General features: G+C 42.3%; 1 protein-coding gene across 3 annotated transcripts in view; it reads left to right on the top strand.

Annotated features, from left to right (window-relative positions):
* Positions 1–12551, top strand: part of SLC1A7 (solute carrier family 1 member 7) — a 42110-nt gene extending 29559 nt beyond the window's left edge. For 2 of the 3 annotated variants that reach the window (XM_083742641.1, XM_083742642.1), the window contains exons 9-12: positions 1665–1859; positions 4155–4289; positions 7574–7673; positions 9055–12551. In XM_083742641.1, the coding sequence (XP_083598767.1) occupies positions 1665–1859; positions 4155–4289; positions 7574–7673; positions 9055–9291 (667 nt within the window). In that variant the 3' untranslated portion in view covers positions 9292–12551. The remainder of the gene's footprint in view (positions 1–1664; positions 1860–4154; positions 4290–7573; positions 7674–9054) is intronic. The other variant, XM_083742643.1, reaches the window with a different exon arrangement.
* Positions 12552–20364: the final 7813 nt, after the last annotated feature.

Below are 20364 nucleotides of genomic sequence, written 5' to 3'. Positions count from 1 at the left end.
CTTGCACTCCTTATTTTTGTCTAGCTCCCTTACTCCCAGTTCGCTAAGGCACTCATGCTGCAGGGTCCCCAAATCCAAGTCTCCCAATCCCTGGATTCTAAACAGTGACATGTCCAATCCATCTGACTACAGCACTGGTATTTTCTCCACCGGCCCCACCATCTCCCCCCTGCCTTGCTCAGAGAATTTTCCTGGATCTGTCAGCAGCTTCAATACCCATAGCAATCCTTCTGGATTGCTTGGATAGGGGACACTAATCTGCAGGGGGCTTCCTCTTGCCACTTTGGTATGTAGCCAGGTTTGATCTGGAAATCTTCTGCCCATCCCATAGAAATCATCCTTTGTGGTGTCACTAGACAAACAGAAGCTCAAGAAGGGTCCTGGCAAGAAGCCCAATGTTGTACTTTGTGGCCGGTCCCTGCAATACTTCCCCACATTCCTATAACACAAGAGCTGCTCTACAGATTAACTTCATAATCCAAACTATAAATAGAGAGATCAGGGTCAAACCAGGTGTCTCATACCAGCAGTCTTCTGCCGTTTGAGAAATAGTGCAGAAATGCAAATGGCCAGCATATGTAGTCTTCTTATAAGAACATCCCAATACCCAGTTGGAGATAAAAGTCCTGTTTGGGGGGGCGTTATGTGGTGCTGATGATGCCCTGGTAGAGTTCCAAAGACAGCCATGAGAAGGGCAGTTGTGATAATGGAAGCATTTGCTTTGATTATACTGTATTGAGATGGATGAATGCTGGAACTGAGTACATTGTGGGCAAAATAATATGCACTCATTCTTCTTATTTTTTTAAAATCAGAGCTATGTTTTTTGTTTATTAGGGCGATATCTTTTTTAGGGCAACCAAAACATCAAAAAATAGTGCTCAAGATTTTGAGTTCCTCAAAATTCTTTGTCAGCTTGATGATAAAAAGACTACAAAAGGGGTGCGGAAAGACCAGTAATGGCTGATCAAGCCATCTGTGCCTGCAGCTGCTAAGTATTAAGATGGAGTGTGGGAGACATTCGAGTTAGGTCATATCAGGCGCTTTGCAGGTTTGCGGTTGCACCCAGGCCTCCTGGAAAAGAGAAAACACATAATGGCTGATCCCCTATTTCTGCAAGTGTGACAACAAGCTGCTACTCAATTCCGTCTCCGTGTTTCTGGGTAACATTAGAGAAGAACTAAGGCTCAGGTTTAAGCACCTCACAGAAGCTGATTATCTATATCCATTTCAGTCTGGCTTCTCATTTGGCATTAGGTCATCACAGCTCATATGATGGCAAAAGAAATCCTGAAAGACTTGTTCTCCCTGGTGCATTCCAGAGAGTGACTACGTGCAGCAAGGCTTCTTCAGCTAGTTATTTGAACTGCACAAAAAATTCAAAATGACTGGAATGAAAGGCAATGAGAGGTAATGACAGTAGATAGGAAGTGCAGCTGAATTTTGGGAATGGGGAGAGAGAACACCAACTTTTATTGCCATCTGTTGTTGGCCAACTCATCCTCCTGGGTACGGCTACAGTCAGTACTGACCCTGCCAGTAGGACTATAGTTTTTTACGGATGCATCTTGGCAGTGCCACCTGCAGGTTTGAGATAGCCCCCCTACTTCAGACCTTATGGTTTTGCTGACTTCACTCTCTTTTTCTCCCCATTGTCCTTACAGCTCAGCCACTCTGCCTATAACCTTCAAGTGCTTGTTAGAGAATAACCATGTGGACAGGAGGATTGCCCGATTTGTGCTCCCAGTGGGGGCAACAATCAATATGGATGGGACTGCCCTTTATGAAGCAGTAGCAGCTATTTTTATTGCTCAAGTAAACAATTACGAGCTGGACTTTGGGCAGATCATCACCATAAGGTAAAAAACCAGTTTACAAAGGGGGTCCCATATTTAGCAAGCTTGACGTGCAGATATTTCCTGTAAATCTGCGTACTGTGCACACTGCTGATACATGATCCAAGCACCCTCATTCATAATTACATATGGGAAAGCGTAGAGTATATTTCTTTGAATTGGTTAGGAGGCACAGTGCTTTGTGGGAAGTGAAAGTTCGGAATGGATGCCCCATGGTAAGACTCTCTGTTAGCATTATGATGCTTTTATGGGATCAAATTCTAGAGCTGCACATTTACCTGGGAGTAATCCTCACTGAGGGGGATGCAGGTGGCTCTGTGGGTTAAACCACAGAGCCTAGGACTTGCTGATCAGAAGGTTGGTGGTTCGAATCCCCACGACAGGGTGAGTTGCTTAGTCCCTGCTCCTGCCAACCTAGCAGTTCAAAAGCATGTCAAAGTGCAAGTAGATAAATAGGTACTGCTCTGGTGGGAAGGTAAATGGTGTTTCTGTGTGTTGCTTTGGTTCACCGGAAGCAGCTTAGTTATGCTGCCACATGACCCAGAAGCTCTACGTCGGCTCCTTCGACCAATACAGCAAGATGAGCGCCGCAACCCCAGAGTCGGCCATGACTGGACCTAATGGTCAGGGGTCCCTTTACCTTTTACCTAATCCTCACTGAACACAATGAGACTTGCTTCTGGGTTAACATACAAAGGATAGCACTTCGGACCAGAAAGAAATGTAGTAGGAAAATATACAATTTTTGATCGCCACCATAGGTATTCTCTGAAACTGCATGTAACTTCAGAGACTTGGAGATAGCTTCATTCATTTGCCCCGTTCTGTTACCCTGCCTGCCAGAAGACTCTGTGTGCTTTGAGCTCTGTTCCTTGTAAACTCGGCCCAGCTTACATTTGTCTTCTAAGCAGATTCCCAGTTGTGAATTTCTAAAATGAAAAAAGCTCAAGGATCAAATGAGCCTGTGAGCTAAAACATCTGATCTGGAAGCTCTTTCTCATAATTCCAGAAGTGTGTGGCTGCTTGTGGTCACACAGTGGTTAGAGAAAGACACTCTTCATGCTCCAAAACGTACTATGATTTACTTATTACTTTGCATGTGCCAGGGCTGAATCCTGGGATGCTAAAGGGCGGACCTGGTGAAGCCTAGCTTCATAGTTAAGCGCTGTAAATTTCACAAGCTTTTAATGTCTAAGAGTCCAAACTGTGGAGTGGGTAATTTAAACACAGGGTGTCTGGTGTTTGGGATGGAGGTAAAACAGACAGGTTTCCAGTAAAGTAGTGGTAAATGAATTATCAGACCAAAAACAAAACAACTCACTACTGAATATTTAAATCCATGACTGTGTCATTTCTAGATCCTTCATAATTTTGTTCAGACTGAACCAAAGTAATCAGCTTTATGTTAGGCTGTGTTTTTATGTAGCTGTGATTTGCCATTTCGGTTCTTGTGCTCACTGGGATTATTGTTAAGAGCAGGGGGATTCCTGCCATTAATTTTATTGCAATTAATTGCTTTGTTCTATGCTAAATGTCATACTGCCCAGTGTGCAACCCAGCCAGACAAATGGGGGTCATGTCTGGCAGCAGCCAAGTATTAGTATGGCACAATACATGGTTGGTTGGTTGGTTGGTTGGTTGGTTGGTTGCATTCGAACTTGATGGGTCACAAGTTTCACAAAGGTGTAATAAGGTGTGTAAGGTGTATTGAAAACAAGGAACTGGATTCCGACTCTGCAGAAACCTTCTGCTGATGTTATCCCACTGACTTTAACAGTGTCACTTGAGAGAATTATTGGGAGCTGTACAGAAGGAGTCAGTCTTTCAAATATTTGGGGCCTAAGTAATTTAGAGCTTTAAACACTATAACGTGAACACCTTGAATTAGGCCTGAAAATGAACTGGCAGCGACATTGCTGGCACATTAATTGTATTCACACAATATCAAGTTGAGTTTGGCAGCTTCTTGTGGTGGGACAGCGGCACAAAATTTTCCCATCAACTGTTTCTTGTGAAGGAGGGCCCCGGTCCAGCTCTAGTAGTGTGAAGCCTGTTGCATGAAATGGCTCTGGTGGGCCCCAGATAGGGATGTTCATCACCATTCACATAAAAATACCCCATCCAGCCTATTCAATGGACTTCTGTTCCAGCTCAGTTCAGATTGAAGCATATGAGAGTTACTTATAGGTGTGGATCAAATACAAGCATGGATGAAAACTCTCTGTTGGTTCCAAATATGTATTCTTCCTTGTTAGATCATTAATATCCTTCTCTCTCTCTCTCTCTCTTTGGTAAAAGTATCACAGCAACTGCTGCCAGCATCGGTGCAGCTGGAATCCCGCAAGCTGGCCTTGTGACTATGGTTATCGTTCTTACATCAGTGGGGCTTCCTACAGATGATATCACTCTAATCATTGCAGTCGACTGGGCCTTGTAAGTAACTGGATGGTGTGGTTCTTTTTAGACTTTTCTCTCATCTTCAAACCAAACTATTGAACAGCTGCATTCATAGCAAACTACAGTGCAGTGTGAGCTGAAATGTGCAATAGAGGGTGGTCATGTCATGAAAGTCACAGAATTGCTTGGCTGAATCAAACCAAAGATCTGTAGTACAGGACACTATTGCCAACAGTGGCCAACTAGATGCCCATAGGATGCCCATAAGCAAGACATGGCAATCATCCTTTGATGAGACATACTGATTGTGAATTTGAAAATTAGATCCAATAGATCATAGATTTTATGATGGGGAGAGGGAAGGAGTTGGATCTGGATGGTGGGCTGATCCAAAACTCTGCCCCCTTCTGTAGGTCACTTTGATGGGTGGGTGGGGCTGCTTACCTGTCAATCACATGACATCAGATGATTAAACTGAACCTGCAAAGGAAGAATAGTACACTCTTGATTCTTCATTTCTTTGTTTGTGACCCTGGCTTGAATTAAAAGAAGAATTCATATCGCGGCTACAAATATTCTTACTTGCAGCGTCAGCTTGAATTCAATCTACAGCTGCAAAGAGAGACATGGGAACGCACTCTGAGTATGCCCCCTGTTGTTGTTAATAATAATAATAAATTTCTATAACACCCTTCATCCAAAGATAACAGGGCAGTTTACAACATAAAGCCGTTCGTCATTTTCAGCTGTAATTATGCAATTGTTGAATTTGCTGTCTTTTTCTGTTGCCTCACGGTGACAGGAAAAAGAGCCAAATTTAAAAAGTGAAATGCCTTTGGCATAGAACTGTGGCATTATGGGAAACTAAAATGGCAGCTAGCAATGCTGCTGTTCACTGCCACTAGGGCTCATGGATGTGGGAGGGGATTCCCTGGGAGCACTTTGCTGAGGGCTGCCATTAACATCTTTTTTGGCTTACAGCTTTGACAGTGGGACAGGCTGTGACTGTGGGCAGATCTAAACATTGCAGTGGCAGAGCCATGTTTTCACCCACATACACATATCTACTTATGAAAACCTTTCTGGTTCAACCTAACCTCCATTAAGATGAAAGAAAGAAAGAAAGAAAGAAAGAAAGAAAGAAAGAAAGAAAGAAAGAAAGAAAGAAAACCTGGACAATGCTGATCTTGGACCACCCTTTGCTTTTTTAAGCCAAACATCTGGATGTTCCTGGATTTCAGCTTTATGACCCACATCAATATATTAACCAATGTGATTGAGTTTTCAGATGTGCTTGTTTGCATTGGAAAAATAAGGAAATCACATGATGTGTTTCAGATTGAATGCAGCTCTGCCAAGATGAATTTGACTCGGCTTCAAATAATGTACTAAGAGTAGTTCCAGCTAATACACCTGCCCTTTCACCTCAATTTTGTATGCTTAAAAGCTGCATTTTACAAATGTTTCCCTTTCAGTTTTTGCTCTGTGAAAATGAAATGGGTTTTACCTTATGACTACAAAGCAACCTATGTGCAAAGAAAATAAAGTGGGAAATATATCATTTTAAAACAAAAATGTTACCAAGAGCTAACACACACAGGAATAGTAAATGCTAATAATGGAGAGTCATGTAAACTGCAGTGCCAAACATACTCTATCTTCTCCCACTTCATTCCTTTAGCAACTCGAGGAACTGAACTGATCACTTGCAAAGAGCTTTCTTCCATTGCTCAGTCTACATCAGATGCCCTTCTACTTTCCCCTTCTCACCAGTGGAAGCTGGTCCTTTAGGGCACATGGAGCACTGCTCCGCCAACCTCGGTTTGCCATCAGCCAGCTCCCCAACTGCTGCTTCCTTCTTACCATCAATCCAACAGGTGGCTCTGGCTGTCAGCGTCCTCCTCCTTAGTCTCAGTTTTGCTTGTGTAGGACTCAGCAAGGAGACAAACCGAGAACTAGTCGTCTCTCCTGTCATTGGTTATAACTGATACAGTTGGCATCCTTGCTTTTCGCCCCACCAATCCTAAAGGCCACTAGCCACTACTGCCTCCCACCTTCCTTCTCCTCTCTGAGCTCTCCCCACCACCACAAACATTAAATTAGGGGCCACGTTTCCTCATCCCTGTTTTAGCTCAACCAACACACTCCTGGCCCCTGAAGTGCCTTCTCTTTTCCAAGTGGAATCAGAATGTGTTCTACTCTCCATCTGGACATGCTTAATGGCTCCTCCTGCTTATGTCTTCTAAAAACACACACATATACAAACACCCCATACAAAGTACACTTTCCTTCCTTGTTCTCCTGTTTTTGTCTTTAAAACACATTCCAGTTTTATTTTTATATCCTTGGCTCAAGATTGCTTCCTTCATTATTCACAAAAGGTCCTTAATATTTCAGGACTGATAGAAGTTTTTTACAAACTCTTTAAAGCTGCTGCACGGGATTCCACACTTTACAGAATTAATTCCAGATCAACCCACTCAAGACATTTCTGGTGCCATTTAAATAGAATCCAGAGACCAGAAGTGCAATGTCAGTTGGGGGAAGGAGGTTGATTTAGGGAAATCCGGAGTGAATTTAGCCACTCATCTACTACCCAAATGCTATTTTGCTCCATGTTTCTTGCTTTTGCATTCCACCATGCATGCCAATATTTAGAATGACAAAGAGTAGAGCAAACAAAATGTATAAGGGTTTTCGCCCCACCGAATTGACTTTTTTGATCCTTGGGGAAAAAAATACATGGGGGAATTAAATACAAAATGCAGGTGCAGAAGAACAGACAGTCATGGCGTAGAATCACAGGTTTGGAAGGCGCAAAAATGTTTTTTTGGGTGATATCCTTTTACTTTTTTTGGCATTCATGGGATGCTTCCAGACTGCCCCTATTTTTGAATGGTTTTAACATACATACCAGAAAATCCTGGTTGATTGGGAAGGTCTTGTGCAAGAAACCCACATCCCCCAAAGATTAGGTTTTTTGCAATAAGGAAAGTGATGACACTGGAATGTGTAGGATAACACTTGCTTTGACTCACTGTTGTCTCACCTCCCTGCAAGCAAATTGGGATGAATCTATCATAAGATCAGTTCAAGGTGCTTCCATATTTGGCCCATTTGGTCTAATATTGTGATATATGAATTTACACTCAGTAGGTACCTTTATTTCCTATTCATAACTGGCTGTTTTAGCATGATATCAGATTATATTCATGGACTTTTATTTTGCATGGGAGTATAATAGAGAGAAGTCTAAATCTGTGAGCATTTGCATAACAAAAGGAAATGGCGTCCTTAATGTCCCCACTGTGTTTTGACAGAGACAGATTCCGAACAATGATCAACGTGCTGGGGGATGCTCTGGCTGCTGGAATCATGGCTCACATCTGCAGAAAAGAATTCACCAAGGATGGGTCTGAGGTGGGAGAAAATTTAACAATGGAGTTATAGTGTTGCACTTTCAACCAGAACAATAACAAAAATGGAATGTAGCAGTAGGCACATTGTGTGGTGGATTATCAATATTTGAGGGCTAAACTGTGTTTTAATTTATATTTATCCCGTGTTAACAGCCTTTCTAGGGACGCAGGTGGCGCTGTGGGTTAAAGCCTCAGTGCCTAGGACTTGCCGATCGAAAGGTCGGCGGTTCGAATCCCTGCGGCGGGGTGCGCTCCCGCTGCTCGGTCCCAGCGCCTGCCAACCTAGCAGTTCGAAAGCACCTCCGGGTGCAAGTAGATAAATAGGGACCGCTTACCAGCGGGAAGGTAAACGGTGTTTCCGTGTGCGGCTCTGGCTCGCCAGAGCAGCTTCGTCACGCTGGCCACGTGACCCGGAAGTGTCTCCGGACAGCGCTGGCCCCTGGCCTCTTGAGTGAGATGGGCGCACAACCCCAGAGTCTGTCAAGACTGGCCCGTACGGGCAGGGGTACCTTTACCTTTACCTTTTTTAACAGCCTTTCTTGCACTATACCACTTCAGACTGCAGATGAGGATGGCGCAAATAAAGGAAGCTTTGTTACACCGTAAGCGTGCAACTTACGCGCATTTAACTTGTGCGCGTTCAGCTTTACGCACATGGCAAAACATAAATAAAAGGGGGCAGGGTTCCAGGGGGGAAGGCTTTGGCAGTCCCACCTGCCATTGACCCAAAGTGCTTTGACCATATGTGATTTTGGCTTTAGGCGCAATCCCTGGAACATAACCCCCCATAAGCTGCAGGTTTACTGTCTTGAGTCAGACATTTGGTGCATCTAGCTTAGCACTGTCTACAAGGACTAGCCGTGGCTCTCCAGGGTTTCAGACGGGAATCACTCAACTTGGAATTGAACCTGGGATATTCTGCATGCAAAGCAGATGCTTAACCACTGAAATATAACCCTTCCCCATGTGCTTAAATGATTCCCCTTACTTCAAAACTCTTTACTTTTGGAGCCTGCTTTATAGTGTGCCTTTCAGTGTGCAGGAAGTTATTGTTGTTTTAGTGTAGGGAACACCCGCACATGCACCCCCCCCTAATCTGAACTGGTACAAGTCCAGAAGGGTCATAGATTTCTGAATTTGTAGCTTCAATCTGGATTGTAAATCCTGCCATTTTGAAACATGGCAATGCCCTATTGGCTTTTGACAGCTGTGTCCCTTGTGACCATAAATATATACGGTAATTCACAGCACACAAAAGTGAGTGTGGTTTAATTCCTCTCCATCTTTTGAAGGCCCCAAGTTTCCATACACGTTAACGATACCACATGTAATATTTTACCATCTCTAAAATAGTAATGGGAATCTCCCTGTTCCATTCATAGGTGCCTTTGATCTGTGAAACAAAACCCATCAGTATCCACCAGATCATGGCTTACCAGAGAAATGGCTGTGTGAAGAACATGAATGAGCCTCATGGACCTGAATCATCAAAGACATTCCAGCATCAAATACCTGTTCAAGTGGAGCAAGAACAAAACCCGACAGAAACTCATACAGAGAAATCTAGCAGTAAGGACCACTGCACTATTGAAATCAATGAACTGGAGACAAATGTGTAACTGTTATTCTGGAGGTATTTGAAACCTAATGACTACCTCACAGCTGGAATTGGGAGACAGCCTTTTGCCTTGAATGGGAAAACATGGAATGACTGCCATGTGCGAACTACGGCTGTGAGGCCAGCTGTGAACATCTGTGAAGAAGAAGAAAGAAGGCTTCAATGAGCGTGGGGGTTTTTCAGTAGCTTGGTTGGTTTTGGTACAAAGGAACTGATCAGTGGACAACTTTGGTTTACTCTAGGCAACATTATATGACTCTGCTTATAATGCTCTTTAAAAGAACTCTGACCCCTTAAAAATGATTCATAAGAGCTAACTGTCTCACCGTCCTCCTAATCATAAAGATAACGTCAGTATTCACAATTCCTTTATTTCACTGAACAGCTTCAAAATTAACATTAGCCTCAAACAGTAAAACATTTGCATTCAATTAACAGGGCAACAAATCAAAAAGGCATTTATCTTAGCGAAAGGCCAAAGTAATAATATTTCCCATTTGAAATGGGACGTCATTATTATAAACCTTACAAAATTAAATATGTTTGCACATGGCAACATCAGCTCATGGAGTCTTCCCTCTCCTCCAGAGATCATGATCTCTGCAAGGAGATCATAAGCATGTGCTTTCATTTTCAGCCAGCTGCTGATTGTCATTATATGCAAACCTTGACAAACTGTGGTTAGGGTTTGCTATGGTTTACTGAAAGAACTCAACTTTAAACCATGGTTATTGATCCTGGCTTATCCTCCTTGTAGCATGCCAGAGGAGGAAAGAGAAGACTCATATGATTCATGTGTGTCATATGAAACAGTGGTTCATGTGAATCACGCCAGTAAGTTATTATGTAGCAAACCACTCTGAATTGCAATTTAACTCTCCATGCTATCCATTATTCTGTTGAAATATTAGTCTCTCTGTACTCAGGTTGACTCACTATTCTGTGAGAGGAATTCAAGCACTCTAGATTTGTGCAGTTAAAGTGGTTTAAAAGGACCACTTCACATCAAATCCATTTTTTAAAAAAAGAATCAGACCCTTTGCAGTTTGGAAACTGACAGAAATGTATTGAAAAGTGAGGGACGAACAAATGACTAATGGGAAGATGTATAAATATTGTGACAGCAAATCGGGATGAATGCAGGACTGATACTCATTGTTGTATAACTGCCCTGCAAATAAAACAGAATGAATACTCAATAAAGGCCAGTTATAATCTAACCTCTGCATAAGCTTTGTGCAAGCAAACTCAATAAACTGGTTTTCTAGAGGAGCCCTCTGGCAATTTCATTGCATTTCAGTAGCTGCATTCTCCTATATCACCGTTGGCTGTGATGGTAATGACTGAGTACAAAAAGGGGATCTGTGCAAATCAGGGATTCTCAAAATCCTTTTCTCTTTTACTTCTTTTGCAATACAGAGTGTTTGTTACTTGGCTAATCATTTTTTAAAGTTTTTCATGTGCATGTTGCCATGTATATTACCTTTTTGGAACTAATGAGAAGGTTGTTTGTTTGTTTCTTTAACAAACCTGTTATTTGGAAGAGGGTCTCAAAGGTAGGGATTAAGTTTGTCTACAAATATCCCATCATGTTTGCCTTCCAAGTGCCAGATGCATGTGCTTCTCTTCTTCATTTTCCTTCGTTTAAAAAAATCTTGTTCCATTCTGTAACAGCATCCACAGCATCTAGACTGCAGGAGTCCAGACACACACACAAAACCTGGTGCTACAGAAGAGTACGTAATGTTCTCTTCTTTGTATAGACTGTATATATACCATGACGTTTATGGCCCAGATCCTTTGACTAATATAGAGCTTGTGGTCAGAGAGCAGACTAAACATAGGCTGGGATCCAGTGTACATGACTGGCACATTTTCATTGTAACGCTGTCCTCACTTCCATAGTAAATGTTCTTGTGAACTCCCATCCTTAAACTTGTTTTTCTGAATTAATAACCATGTTACGGTACACACACACACACACAGCTAGACCTTCAGCTCCATTCCAAGTATCCAGCCACACATTCCTGCACTTCTAATAATGGGAATGGAAGTCGAAGCAGCTTGAAGGATGGGGGAAGACTGTGGCTGTTGAATAGGCTATGCCAATTTCTCCGTCTAATTGGCAGAAGGTTATGAGAGGCAGCCAAGACTCCCATAGTCTTGTTGCACAGAAGATGGAATTGATTCTACTCTGAGAGCTAGTGTGATGTAGGGATTGTATTCAAGTGACTTTTACTCAGAGTAGGCCCATTGAGATTAATGACCATATCTAACTTAATTTCAATGGGTTTCTTCCGAGTAAAAGTTAGGTGTCTACAACCCTAGGATTGTGACTGAGGAGAGTTGGGTTCAAATGCTTTCTAGCTAGGGTTGGGCCATTTGGTGTCACCCAGCCTAAAAAAATTCTTGAGATTAGAAAGGTGGGGAGGAACCAAGTGTGCCACCTAGAGCTCCTTAGAAAGGCAGAACAAAAATGTATTAGAAACTAGCAGGTGACGTAGCTTTATTCTTGCCCCCTGCATGATGACAAGGTATGTCTGCCAAAATTCTCCTCTGCAGAACCATTAAAAGTGTGGGAACCCTTTTCTCTTCTGCCTCTGGACAGCAGATGTGGGATCAGCAGGTTCATCTGGTAGGCCATGACTTAGGGTCGGATTCTGAAGAAGAGGTGACTGAGTGATTGGAAAGCTGCCTGCTTCTGAGACTGGAAGCTATTCTCCTTTTCAGTGCCTGCTTTGGAGAAGAGAGGTCCTTCACAGAAGATTATTTCCCTAAACCCTTCTGTTCACTTTGAGCTGACTTCACAGTTGTTCTCTCTACATCTGCTTTCGTTCTCTTTTCTTTCACTTCTCCTTCCTTTCTTTTAAAAAAACTTTCTCACGGATCACTCACTACGCTGGCATTTCGCTGGTCTCCCACCCCTGCCTTATTCCTTCATTGGAGGGAGGGAGGAACTTTTATGTCACATTGTTTGATGAGAAATAGAGACGGGGCCTTTGGGGGAAGGAGGAAACGATGACACGATCTTTGCCACATCAGAGCCACCCCTAACATTTTTATATTGGTGGGAATTTGCTGTGGACCCTGGCTTCTTATTTTTATATATAGGTTGAGATACTTTAAGAATGTTTTCTTTATTTCTCAAATCCTTAAATTATAAAACAACTCTCCCTGTACAACCAGTATGACCAATTGTACCATATATTGATTACCAGTGTTTTCAGTGGGAAATGTTTTTAATAAACATACCGTTGTGAAGAGGTTTGCCTATGTGCTACTTAAATGAGATGATTTTTCACCTTCAGACAGAGATTAATATTGTCAGATATCTGACAAGATGTTCTACAGCTCTTGAATTAGATATTTTGAATATAGCTTTCAAATTTGCATTCTCAAAGAGGATTTATTATTATTGGAAATTTTAAATTTGAATACTTTGGACATGTTGCCATCTCTCAATTGTCTTGATCTTTGCAGGGTTTGCATATGAAATCTAACACGTCAGATACTACATATAATTACATGTTAATGAAATGATGTCAGATTAATAACATTGCATCATAACTACCAAATATTGTTCAATATTAAAAGCTACTGTTTGCCAACAATCAAATACAGTCAAATGTTATATACCAAGTGGTTTTCAGAGTGTTTCTGGGGAACCTTGAGTTCCTCAACGAGAAGATAACTAATGGAGGACAAAATAAATTTGTGTACATAACTACTAATGTTCCAGTGGCGTGCACAGTTGTAAGAGAATCTAGATGTATTCTAACACACATTCTCAGTTAACAGTGGACAGTAGTGAGGCCCAGCAGTGGCCCAGGTGAACTGAGTGTGCTCTTAGACATGACCCAGATCATTCTAGAATATGCAAGAGCTTTTTTGGTTGATGCAGAGAAAGTTGCCTGAATTGTGAGATATCATTGCATAGGACAGCAGAGTCGTGTGGCACTTAAAGACTAAACTGTTTGACGTAAGCTTTTGTGGACTGCAGAACACTTCATCAGATACATATTGGGCTGAAACTGTCCTTATACTAGTCATACTAGTAGCATTTATTATTTTATTATATCACTCTTATTAGTATGAAAACCAAAACCACTCCATTCTGCAAAAAAAAAAGGGGGGGAGGCTGTTTTGCTTATTCCTTTATGACATGGATTTGGTGCATGTCTCTCCACAATTATAATTTCCCACAGTTTACTGCTTAAGTGATCTATAGTTAGAGTCCTGAAACATATGGCTGCCACAGAATTTGCTTCTATTCTCTATTTGTGCACGCCCAACAGAAACCATTTCAGTAGTGTGGAAGAGGGGGCCCAGTTAGGTAGGCAAACTGTGAATTCAGTCTCACATTAAAGCATATGGCTCGGGTCTCGTTTTCCTGCAATATATCACTGCAGCTGTTGATTATGTAAGTGGTATGTGTAGACACTTTGTACTGGTGAAAATGCTTCTCATATGTTCTCCAGGAGACAACAAACATGTGATCCCCGCAGGCTCAGAAGATAATATAAAGCAAACCATCTGCAAATCACAACTGCATTCTGTACGGGAGATACCATACCGCTCAATGGAAGGGAAATAGCTTTGAATTGGCAACGTTTGCTGCTGTTTCCTTCTGCCTTAAACCCCACCCCCAAACTGAAAAAGTAATTTACATTTTATATAAACAGGCTTGGAGAATGCAGGAAGGAAACACAGGAGAGGGAAATACTAAATGGAGAAAATAATAGAGGAAATCAGATCAATTAAATAGGCAATGTAATACTCCAAGAATTCATTATTAGGGAAACTTTAGGCTGGAGTTTCATTTGCCTTACAAGTGGAGCAATAAAAGTGAATTCGGCAGCAGCTTTCAATGCCTGTCTGAGAGATTTCCAATATTTCCTGCAGCAGACTAGGTGCTGCAAATTCCCTCTAGCCTCTCTCCAGTTAGATCACATATGTAGTTGGCGAAAAGTGATGTGTGGACCCGTCCAAGTGTATGTGCATGATAGGAATTTGTTTCAATGCTATTTTTATTAATTTTCTTTAACTTTCTGGGAGCTGAGCTGCACCACTGACTCAAGATCCGCATGTTGTGTCTTGATGTACTGAGAGCCTGAAACAATAGACATGATTCAGTTTACGAGATGAAAACCATGATTTAATACCCAGACGCCCTCCTTCTTCATCCCAGAATTCCCTTTGTCTTTTTAATTCCATGTTAAGTCAAGGTATCCTAGCCGCACTGCAGTTAAAACTCAGGCATTCTGGGATGCTGTCTAGGATCAATAAATGTATCTTCCACCAGTCAGTGACTACATCACAGTTTGCCTCCTTTGTTCTACAGCAGGGGAAGGTCAAAAGCAGGCCACGGTCAACTTAGTAGTGGACCACTGGCCAAATTCCAGGGGGTCACCTATTTTCTATGGGCTTTTGGGATTCTTTCAAAGAATGCTGGGTGACTGTGTGGGCCTCAGCACTCAATATTCTTACGTAAGGGTGCAAACTCAGGCTAACTTCACATACATTAGCTACTGATTAACTGTCAAGAGATCCTGAGTGTTCATTCTTGTTTTTTTAAAGTGGATGTGTTGGTGGACTGTACAGATTTTAGTTAAACAGAGAGAGGGAGAGATTGAGAACATGCCACATACTGAAGCCACTCCTTCCCTGTTCTAGGAGTAGCTAGGCTGAGGCACAAAAAAGGGTTGTTATAGCTATTCCACAGATATTTCTTTCCCTGCTCTAATTTCAGGCAGGTCAAGGATGAGTGAAGGTCAGGATGGGGGAGGTAGAGACAGGAACAGCTCACTTCCTTCTCCTCTCTTGTGGTTTTTAAGTGTATCTGGCTGGTTGCTCATCTATTCCTGAGTGAACTAAAGGCATCCATCTAGCACTCAAACTTAGAATCCTCCTGTTTCCCAGTGACATTTTATGGGACAACAATGATTCCAATAATGATGCGGCATTATTTTGACCTACTAACCCAATACTTATAAAACCATGCTCCAGGGAACTCCACTGTTCCTCAGAAGCTTAGCAAAGATTCATGACTGATAAACATGACTGGTAGACAAGCCTGGCTAAAAGACAGCTTGCCTATCACTAGGCTACTAATCTTCCCCTGCAAACTGCAAACTACAGATATAGCAATCTCAAGTCTCAACGGGCTGGAATATGGAACCTGTGGGCCTCCAGAAGTTGTTGGACTACAACTCCCATCTTCTGTGACAACCGGTCATGCTGGCTGGGTCCGACTGGAGTTGAAATGCAACAGCACCTGAAGGTCCACAGCTTTCCCCTCTCTGATATGAGCAATGATGAAGTCTCCCAGGCCTGACCTGTGCTGACTGTGCACCTGAGAACACGTCCCAGCATCTTCTACAAAGTGGGTGTGGAGCAAGGCAAGCAAGAATGAAGAGAGTCTTCTCCAAAGATAAAAAGCCTGAAAAATTCCACACCGTGGTTCCCAGGAGGATAATCCTGTGTTAAAATTATATTTTATATGAACAGCTTTGCTTGTTAATCCTTGCTTGTTTGCTTACAAGAAAAAGAGAGAAGGAATAATTAATTGTCTTTGTAAGCCAATGCAAGATGAAACACGTTTATTTATTACTTTAATCAAAAGCTTCTAAGACTCAGAGTTTTAGCCCAGCAGTGTCAAGAGACAGTAGAATCTATGCTTCCAGGAGGAAGGCCCCATAGTAAAGGAAACCCCACTGAAAATAACCTGTTCATCTAAGTAAGCTATGCATATAAGTCCTCTTGCCACCACAGACTAAAAGAGCACAATTCAACCAAATGAAGCTGACCTGCAGATTATACATCAACAGCACAAGCCTATGCTCAGAAGTAAGTCCCATTAAGTTGAGCGGACCTTACACCCTGGTGTTTATAGGATTGAAGTCAAATGTGTTACACACACATTTGCAGCATAGTACTAAGGAATCAAGCATTTAGAAAACATTACCACAAACTATTTACTAAATGGTTGCCTAGAATGTAATCTAAATATTTAATTTCTTAACAATAATATTTACTTGTTTTACACATGAGAAACACGTAGGCTAAGCATTTCTTGTGTGCAAAGGACAGTGAATCTATTGCAGAGATTTCAAAACCAACGCAAAGCAAAAGTGAGCCAATTTAACCACAGAATACAGGTCATCACAACATGGCATAAATTCAAGGAATTAAGCCCCTGAAAAATATTTACTTGCTGTACGCACACACAAACCCTTTCATACCAACAAATAAACATACTCTCTCATAAAACCATTTGCACACACAGAGAGACTCACACATCTGCCTAATACACTACTCCAGTTGCTAGCATCTGGCATGATTGCAAGGGAGGCGAGGACTGCTCAGAGGAGAGAACTATTGGGCTAGTGGTAGCAGTAAGTCAGGTGGCTGGCTCCAGAGAGCATAGGAAGCCAGTTAGCCCGCTTAATACACTGTGATGTCTGCCTTCTACTCAGTGTACTCTTCCATAGCTGCTAGGCACTGAAGTTTAGAATGAGGAGGAAAACAGAGGCCTAGATTCATACCAGAAGCAAGGTTACTATGGCACCACAGAGGACTCATTTCAAGCTGGCTTTAGGCCTTGTTTCAGGACCTGATCTCCCTTATTACTTGTATTGAGAGAGAGACGGGAAGAGTACAATGTTGTTATTCATTGATCTCTCAACAGCCTTTGATACCATCAACCATGGTACTCCCTTGAGTATATCTGCAGGAGTGGGAAATGGTTCCCCTCCTACCTGCAGGGATATTTCCAGAGAGTGGCAGTGGAGGACTTCTGCTCAGCCATTGTTCAACCTCTTGCCCCCCCCCCCCATGCTTCTTAACAGCTACTTGAAGCCACTGAGAGAAGTCATCTGAGGACCTGGGTGCAGCATTACCAGCATCTAACTCTAGCTCTCCATGTCATTGGAATCAGGTGGGGTTCCTCAGGTGCTGGGCCAGTGCCCAGAGGCAGAAAGGGGCTGGATGAGAGTCAACAAAGGGACATCAACATGACAGAGGCATGGGTGGTTCTCATGTCCAGGAACAGGGAAGATGTCCTGGGTGCACTCCCCATGAAAGAGCAGGTACACAGCTTGGGAGTACGTCTGGGATTCATCTCTTTCATAGAGGCCCTCTTTCCAACACCCAGTGAGACACAAGCAACAGCATTCCTGGATCAGGATAGCCTTGCCATGGTGCTTCATGCTTAACTAATTAGTTTATTGTCCTGTGCTTTAAATGGGACTGACCTTGAAGATGCTCCAGAAATTGCAGCTGCTGCAGAATGCAGCTGTCAGGATGTTGAGTGGTATGCTATTTGAAGTCATGTAGCACTGACCCTGCACACACTACACTGGCACCAATAGCTTACTGGGCCCAGTTTAAGGTTCTTGGGTCTCAGATAGTTGAAGGAGTACCTGTCCTGATATCTACCAACCCAAGCCTTAAGATCTGCCAGGGTGAGAGGCTGCTGCATTCCCAGAAATACGTGGAGTTCACCACGGGCTGATGCACTACAGGGTGTTCTGGGTGGTGGCATCACATCTTTGGAATGCCCACCCCCAGGACATCTGATTGATCTCCTTAGTTCTCAGTTTTAGATAGAGCCTGAAGACACATCTCATTACCCAAGGATCTGTGAATGTTTGATATATTCAAGCATCAGATATTGTGATATATTTAGCTATTGTGAGATCTGACTGATATGATATGATTTCATTGTATTTATTCTTGTATTTATTATGTATGCCACCCTGGAATATTTTGATGAGCTCCAGCTAAATAAATTGAGCAGATAACAAATAAATTTGCACACTGGTGCCACGATATTATTGAGCATCTAAATATATATTAGACAAAAAACACACCAAAAAAACCCAACCCATCTGGCTAAAAGGGTTGTTTACATCCATTGTTATAGAGATTTCTCTTCTACTGATAGCAGCAGTGCTGTATTGTGAGCAGATGGTCAGGGCTGGAAGTGTGCTGCCTTTGGCAAAGGGGATTACAAATGAGGCCCTTAGCTTTAGGACTACCACAGCTCAGCTTCTCTGGGCTTAACTTAAGGGACTTTGGGATCAAGTTGTGGAGTATTCTTTGTGGCTGCTAAAGATATCTAGGCTACATGTGACACACAGAGAAGAAACAAGATGTACATAGAGGTCTATCACTATGTATGGGTGTCTCCAGGATGTTGGTACTTTACAGGAAGAATTCAAGTGCATGTCGAACTTTTAGGCTGGCATAATTAAAGCACTCTTGTCCTAGCTCAGCAAATTTGCTTTTAAAAAAATGCAAGTGAAGGTGAAATGTGTGAGATAAACTAATGATTAACAGAGAAATGTGAACACACCCTGCAGATCTGGATGGATGCTGGATGAATAACTGTCCTGCGAAACAAATCAAAATCAGTCCTCAATAAAGACTAGATAGAGTCTAACCACCACATAAGCATTGTGCAAGCAAATCAGATTGAATGCTCAATAAAGAGGTTGCATGGAGCCCAAAGTCTAAACAAACACACACACTTACACACATAGTGAACTTTTTGGTGAATTTAAGGAAAAAGCAGCGGGGATTTTACTACTAAGCTGAAATATAGCACAGGAGCAGCTAACATGCTGTCCTCCAGATGTTTTGGGCCACAATTCCCATAATCTGTGACCATGTGCATCAAAATTTTGAAATAGTGCACTGGTGGTATCACTGAAACTCATCAAAATGAAACTTTGCACCCACATTCTACCCTGCCCTTCAGAGATTGCAAGTGGCTCTGTAGTTGCAAGCAGATATTACATTTCCTAAAGAAAATATTACAGTTAAAGGGTTAAGAAACATGAGGCGTCCCTACAACAAAAACACACCCCTCCCCATATCCTTTGGTCAATTGAGTAACAGCTGCATTTGCATTGTGCAATAACATGATCATTTGGAGAGGCCCAGGTTGGGAAGGAAGTAGCTGGCCATCCTAAAGTCAAGATTTATTGGCAATGTTGGTTGGCACAGATTTTTATCAGGTGTTTTCCCTGCTGGTCTACAGTTAGAAACTTCTCTTTCTGGATTTCAAATGCTCCTCTTGTTTCAAGCTCTTTGCTAAGCCCCAGCAGAAACAGTGCTGCTTATCCACTAGTCAAGAGATGTAAAAAGCTAAACTGTGTTTGGGAAGGAGGGGAAACACACACACACACACACACACACACACACACACACACACACGAAATTGTGCACAGGAACTTCAAATAAGGTTGTGAGCAGTAAAAAGAAATAACTCTCCACTGTAAAATCAGATTTCCACAGTTATAGTCACATGCACATTCAACACACATTTAAACCACATGACTTTCCCCAAAGGATCCTGTAGTTCTCTTAAGGCTGCTGGGAACTGTTGCCTGGTGAAGGGGAAATTACAGTTCCCAGGATTCTATGGGGCAAGTCATGGGCTTTGAATGTGCTCTGCATGGATGGTGTGGATCTACCCATTTGTTAGACAGCCTGAACAAGCTAACGTAAGACATGATTTGTCAACAAACACTGTTTCTCGGTCAAAACAAAAAAATTCCTTCCAGTAGCATCTTAAAGACCAACTAAGTTAGTTCTTGGTATGAGCTTTCGTGTGCATGCACACTTCTTCAGATACGTATCTGAAGAAGTGTGCATGCACACGAAAGCTCATACCAAGAACTAACTTAGTTGGTCTTTAAGGTGCTACTGGAAGGAATTTTTTTGTTTTGACTATGGCAGACCAACACGGCTACCTATCTGTAACTGTTTCTCGGTGTGTGCCCATGTGTGGAAGCTGAGAACCCAAATGAGAAGAAGCATCAAAGACAATATTTCTTAAAGAAAAAGTAGGGAGAGGTACGTTCCAAAAATGTACTTGAGGATCTACTTCTCTTTATCCTATATTTGTACAGTGTTGTTGTGACCCGCCTTAGGCCAGACTGTAATCCAGTGGTAGGTCCTGACCCACTAACTGAAGACCAATAAAGTTGGTTAGATGGACCAACTTTATATGTCCATATAATTTCCTTTGTCCAAGGGATATTAGCAACCACCCAGCACCCACACACAC

The sequence above is a fragment of the Podarcis gaigeae genome (assembly GCF_964106915.1).
Source record: "Podarcis gaigeae genome assembly, chromosome: 6".
NCBI lineage: Eukaryota > Metazoa > Chordata > Lepidosauria > Squamata > Lacertidae > Podarcis > Podarcis gaigeae.
This window is presented reverse-complemented; position numbering and strand designations above follow the sequence as displayed.